The sequence below is a fragment of the Pipra filicauda genome, unplaced genomic scaffold, assembly GCF_003945595.2.
Source record: "Pipra filicauda isolate LSUMZ 115617 unplaced genomic scaffold, ASM394559v2 scaffold75_size2874737_pilon, whole genome shotgun sequence".
Classification (NCBI taxonomy): domain Eukaryota; kingdom Metazoa; phylum Chordata; class Aves; order Passeriformes; family Pipridae; genus Pipra; species Pipra filicauda.
This window is the reverse complement of record NW_024104931.1, coordinates 939,688-946,019: the sequence shown is the minus strand read 5'-3', so window position 1 is coordinate 946,019 and position 6,332 is coordinate 939,688. Positions and strand designations below refer to the sequence as shown.

General features: G+C 50.1%; 1 protein-coding gene across 1 annotated transcript; it reads right to left on the bottom strand.

Annotated features, from left to right (window-relative positions):
* Positions 1-94: 94 nt before the first annotated feature.
* Positions 95-5,757, bottom strand: EIF2B2 (eukaryotic translation initiation factor 2B subunit beta). The gene is made up of 8 exons (XM_027720024.2): positions 5,580-5,757; positions 4,905-5,025; positions 4,207-4,355; positions 3,328-3,491; positions 2,950-3,045; positions 1,938-2,075; positions 1,249-1,315; positions 95-582 (listed from the first exon to the last, which is right to left on the bottom strand). Exons 1-8 carry the CDS (start codon positions 5,740-5,742, stop codon positions 425-427), a joined length of 1,056 nt encoding a protein of 351 aa, XP_027575825.1. The 5' UTR covers positions 5,743-5,757; the 3' UTR covers positions 95-424.
* Positions 5,758-6,332: the final 575 nt, after the last annotated feature.

The window sequence follows — 6,332 nt, the reverse complement described above, 5'->3', positions numbered from 1 at the left end:
GGAAGCACACCATAAAGCGTGCTGCTGCATCATAGGTGCAGGCAACTTATTACACTGGTAAAACTCCTGCTAGTTAAACAAACAAAACAACTGCTTATGGAAAATGTGCTTAACAGTGAGATCACTGTAAACAGCCTTTATTGCAGCGTACTTTGAAGTAACAGCTTACCTGCCCCAGATTTACACATATGCCTTGCTTCAAAATCAAAGTGGCTTAGCAGCTCCACACAGTTTCTAACAGCACAGAAGTCAAAATCTGTACACAAGCTCTGCCTTCTGCTGCTTTTGGGTAGGAAAGACATTGCTGAGCAAATTCCCCACTGCTTTCCCACAGCAACCTGTCTTTGTAATGTACACTTGAATTAGCTGTTGTATCTTTCTAAAGATAAAGGGAAGAGTCTGGAGAGTAAGGTGCTTCACAGTATTAGAGTTCGTAGTCATCTGGATGGTAGAGCTCGCTCATGAGGCGGTAGATATAAGAAGGTGCATTACCCCCAATGTTAGAAATGAAGAGAGTAATGAGCTCTGGAGGGACATAGTCAAAAACCGGGCAGTGAACGTTGATCTTTGCCAGGATCTCCCCTGTAAAGTGAATAGCAGCAATATTAGACTTGAAGTACATTTAGCCTTCTGCACATCTTCCTGAGCCCCTAAACAAACTGGCTACGCACGTGCCACCCTGAAGTTATTATTTAAAGAAATGCTCACAAGGCCAAAACTAAAAACCGGTGCCGAGCCTGGTGTCTTCATTTCAAAAGTCGTCGTAATGTAGAAGTGGGGCTTTTGGAAGAGACTTTGCTATCTGAAAATGGGCTTGGGTGCTGATGCCTTTCTAAAGATGGTGCTTGTGTGGGAAGCTCACTGCAGAGATACTGGGTTTCAAAAAGTTAACACAAGTTATAGGAGAGAACGGAAGCTGCCCTCAGTGTTGGCCATCTGCCCTCTCCCACAGGAAACTGCCACCGGCCTGGCATCATTATCACCATCCTATAATAAAACACTATTTCAGAGCTGAAGCAAAACTGCAAAGACAGTGTTCAAAAGAAATCCTTTTTCTGCACTTTCTGTAATAGAAAGTTACAAAATTAGATGGTTCCCAGCACTTTTCTCTGCTAAGGACAATAGGAAAGGATTTTCTGTCCTGGGTTATAGGACAGTCTTACACTTAATTTTTATGTGAGTTATTAAAAAAAATTAAAAACTATAGCCTGAAGCAGTTTGACCAGACATATGAAGAAGAACCAGTACCTTCTGTGAATGGCAGCACTTCCTGTGGTGACACAAACTTGTGGAATGAGTCTTCTTCATTAGGGAACTAAAGAAGGAGTACAGGAAGGTTAGGAAAAAAACAACCTACTTGATTATCCTAGTGAAAACAGGTCCTGGCACTGGAGCGAACTACTGGGAGAGGAAGATGACTTGCCAGGTGATATTACATCTGTTTACAGTAATTACATAGTGTCTATGTCTAGAACCTCTCTAACGTCTAAAGTGAAAGGTTTTTCCTCAGATCTTTTAGAGCCTTCTGCAAAGCCTACGGAACTGGAACAGTGACTTCCTCAGTCTGCAACTTCATCTGACAATACTGAAAAAGTACTGAGTGTAAGAAACAGTTTTGAGCATCTCATTCTACCTACTCTGCCTTTCAACACTAATGGTATAAACTGAAATCTGTTGTGGTTGAGGAAAAATAAGTACAGTGATGTCAGTCTCTAGTAGGCAGTGGTCTACATCCTTATACCCAATGCTCTGCTTTGCACATGGGGCAGAAGAGGGAGCTTTAAGGAGATCCTGAGGTGTGCCAGATTTGTCTGAAGGAACAGTGCCAGATGGGGGAGATGGCTCATTTATCAACCTTGACAGATAGCGCTCTCCAACCTAAGCTCCCACAAGTAAAAGCCCCTGCAGGTACGGTCCTGAAGGGCTGCTGTACTTACCTGCGGTGAAAGCTTGAACATGGGAGCACACACGATGAGCGGAGTGGAGTGGTGTTTAGCTGCCAGTGCCAGAGTGTGAGTCCCACTCACAGCAATCAGGGCACCATTGGCCAGGATTGTCTTTGTACCAATGATGACCTTAAAAGGGCAAATCAGCATTAGAAGATAGCATGTTCCACAGCAAACTGGGGAAGGAACACTTCCTGGCTCGGACCCTGACAGATGAGCTGGAGGAGGAGTGTGTCAGAACAGCCAGCCAGCCAAAGGCTGAAGTTATAGGGCAGCTGGATGCCTGATCTGTTTCATCTGGCACTGGCTCTGCACTGAGATGTTCCTCTCTAACAAGAACATGACTCCAGCATGGCGAAGCCAGCACAGAGAACTTCAGAGGACAAATGTATGTTCTATTGCAGGGAACACCAAGCCAAAACTGGGCTGTGGTCCCTGTTGTTCTGCAAGCCTACAAAATAAACTTTGTACAAGTAATTTGACTGCTTGCAGTAAAATGGGAATAATGTAAAGCAGCTTAAAATATATAGAAATGAATTAATGTGGCTAGATTTTAATGTTACTAGTACTTTTTTTTTCTTTTTTTTTTACTTTGGGGTGCCACATCTTCATCTCTATAGAAGTACAGAACAGGTCTGTTCGAAAAGACACACCCTTCACCAGGGTGATTCCCTTCACCAGCCATCTTGTGTTCCAGGCAAGGGGGGTTTCTTCCCTTTGGAAATGCTGCTTTTTGTTCCATCTTCTTTAAAAATTGAGGTTAATCCTTTGAGGTTCTCTTGTAACTGTTCTGCCTGTAAGCCACTAAACCGGAAAAACCTATCACCATGCATTCCGTCATCATACTGACTTAGGGTTCCAGACAATCTCCACCCCAGCTGTAAACAGAGACTATTACAATTTTGAGTCTTCAGAAATATATCCATCATTGCTGAGACCTGCATTTAGGAGGCATAAGCACTCAACCTGCCATTAATCCCTCCTCTAATGAAGCCCTCCTTACCTTGTTGACTCGAGACATGACAGCAAAAATAGCTGCATCACTCATGACAGTAGTTTCAATATTCTCTTTAGATAGTCGGACAGCCATTTCATGACCCTAAAAAGAGGGAGAATCCAATTGGTCCCCTGGGACATAGCTCCTGCAGTTCAGTTGTCGAGATAGCAGCACTCAATTCTCGTCTGAATTGCAAAAATACCAAGCAATGGAACAATTACAGCCCTCTGACTGTAGGATGCTGGGGTAGGATAACAAGCTGTCTCCAGCCTCTCAACTGCAAAGGAACTTCCATAATGTTCAACTTGCCTCTAGGGACAAGCTTTTAGTAAGGATGCGCAGGACAACATGGTGTCTGGAGAAGACAGCCAGCCCAGGCCTTACCTGGCAGAATGGCGCACACTCTGCCACGATGACCTGGAACTTCCGCTTGCGGGCAGCTTCCTTCAGGAAGGCCTCAACAGTGCGCGAGTAGCCGATGGTCATGATCACCTCATTGGAGTGGATGTGCTCCAGCGCCTGCATCGCAATGTTATCAGTGGTGCCCTCTGCGACAAAAGGAAGACGTAGGTGGAAAAGCAACACTTGTGCTGCTAGGACTGTCCTCCAACAAGATAATTTTTCACTTGAACCATGCTATGAGCACTAGTAGAGCAGGAACAGCCTTTCTTCCCATTCTTTTTGCCAGGGGAGAGGGACCAAGAAGCTGGCCTTTGAATGCCCCATGCGTCCTAGCTACGCATAGAAATAGCTCTATTGAAAATTCTGTCATGAGGGGAGTGGATTGTGTCAGCACTACTCTAGATAACCACCGTGCACATAGCCCTTCAACAGTTTTGCAGTTCAATAGCAAGGCAACCTGGGCCTCAGAAGGCGAGTCAGGTCCCTGATCTGTCACAAGTATCACAGATAAAGAAAAATGTATCACGGTGCTTTGTGACAAGGGTCAGGTTATATGTGCAAAGGGATTAAGTCCAACCTTGGCATGTTTTTTAGACTCTTCTTCAGAGGACTCAAGACTTCTCAGAGGACCAAGAGCACAGGCCAACACCCCCCATGCTGTTCCCTCCACAATGTTCCACCCATCTCCCTGTAAAGCAGAGGACTTAGTTTAAGTCCTGGTAGCAGCAGGGCTTCAGTCCCTTAGTTCCTTCAGATTAAGCCTCCCATATCCTTGCTGTTTTCTTTCCACCTAGAGAAGGGGGAAGCATCAGTCCCATCCCATAAGAAGCTCCTCTCGGAGCAGTTCAGACCCAGTCGTACCTAGCTCTATCAGCATCTCATTAATAGCTTCAATAACGTTAGCTCTGAGGGAGGGATAAGGGGTTCTGAAATCCTCGCTCAGTCCTCCAGAAGTCAGGAGTTTGTGCAGGGATTCCTGCTGATCACTTTCCTCGCTGCGCCCATGAAGCCTGTGGAGAGAAGCAGCTCTTCAGCCTCAGGAAAGAGCGCAGGGCCACAGCCAGGCTGAGCAATGTCCCCACAGCACAGCACACCTGGATGTGAGGAGACAGGAAGGAAAGCCACACAGAGGAGGCACACCACACCAATAAGCTTCCCTAGCTGTCTAGGCAGAGAGACACTCAAATCTCTGCCAGAAGTGCTGCCTTAATTCATGTGCAAACACTGCTGTCCACAGATGAGAAGCAGGCTCGAGGCTACTGCTCCAGCAGGATGGACCCTCGTGGGAGTAGGAGAGAACAGCCCAAGGTCAGGGCACAGACTGTTCTCATGCACCCACAACACATACACCAAGTGGTTTCTATAGAGGAAATGTCATCAGCCACTCTGGAAACAACAGGCTTGCCTTTGATGTTAAACTTGCTAAATCCTTCTCTAAGAAAGAGGGGAGAAAGGAGTGATGGAAACGAACGCGGTTTCACAGAAGCAACTGAACATGTTGCATGGAAGGGCTGTTCTAGGCTTCTAGAGAGATACTGGCAGCAAGAGGGAAACTTCACCTGCCATACTCCTCACGAATGACCTTCAATACTCGTCGCACCATGTTGCCCACAGTTGTCTCTGACGGCTGCGCTGCCGTCATCCTCTGGCCCTCTGTCCGGATCAGATCCATGAGCTCCCCTGGAAGAGAGGAGGGCCTTGGTTATCACTGCCCAGAGCAAACCCATGTGAGCATCAAACCAGCTCACCCCCTCAACATCCCAGGGCCAGCGGCTGCTCCGGCACGGGCACCTCAGCACCGAGAACAGCAAGGAGCCCCTCACAGAGCTGTTCGTCCCACGGCGGGTTCTGCGGTGGGAATCCCTTGGACACAATGCGGACTTAGGGAAGACCATAAGCGGTGCATTTAGTGAAAGAGGAAACCACGTGCTGCTGGAAAGGTCCGTGCTCGGACTGACGGCGCTGGAAAAGCCAGGCTGGAGCGAGGCAGCTCCTCAGGCAATGCTGCTCGGGAGCACAGCGGGCTGCGAAAGGCCGCGCGGCGGCAGGACAAGCACTGGGAACCCACTGGCCGCTGCCAGCGAGGCTCCAGTTCCCGGGGGCTCCATCACTGGCCCTGCCCCGGCCTCGCTGCTCCCTCCGCACTGACAGCCGCGACCGGGGCGCCGGGCCTCGCAGAAGCTCCCCCGCCACTGCCCTCCCGCCGCCGGGCCCTGCCACCACCCGGCTCTCACCGGCCCGGCTCCATCGCCCGTGCCCGACGATCTTCCGCAGCAGCGACAGCGTCTGCCGCGCCGTGTCCTCGGAGCGCGGCCGCTCCCCACCGCGCCGCAGCCGCGCCGCGAAGGCCTCGATCTGCTCCGAGAGCTCCGAGCCCCGCTCGGCGGCGCCCGGCATGGCGGCGGCCCTTCCGCTTCCGCCACGCCGCCGCTCCATTGGCAGGGCTGCCGAGGTACGCCCGCCCCCCAGCGGCGGCCAGCCAATGAGCGGCGGCGCTGCCGTTTCCCGGAAGACGGGCGGGGCCCGGGGCCGCGGGTAGGCCCGCCCGGAGGGGTTTACTTTGGACCAGGCGGCGGGCTGGGGGTGAAAAGCCAAAGCAAATGGGCTGGGAAAGGCGCAGTTCCTGGCAGTCCAATTGTTCTTGCTGGCAGAGACAGAACCGGCCCTGGATAAGGCAGGAATGTAGCTCCTTTGTGTCTGGTTCCTGGAGCAATGTGTTCAAGGAACAGGCAGGAGCCACGGAATGATTCTCATTGCCGTGCTGCTTTACTCTGTGGCTCTGATCTGTGTCCTGTTGTTTTAGATTAGGAAATCAAAGCAAACTGGCTTATGCTGGAAGTTTTCAGCAGTTGCTTCATGCAGAGGCCTGTGGGGCCTTGGATGTTCCTCACATCTTTTTTGTGCTTGTCTGGTCCCTTTAGGACTCGCCCTACAGCCAGCTGCCATCCAGCGACTGTTGGGTCTCCGGCAAGATACCAGCAGCTGGT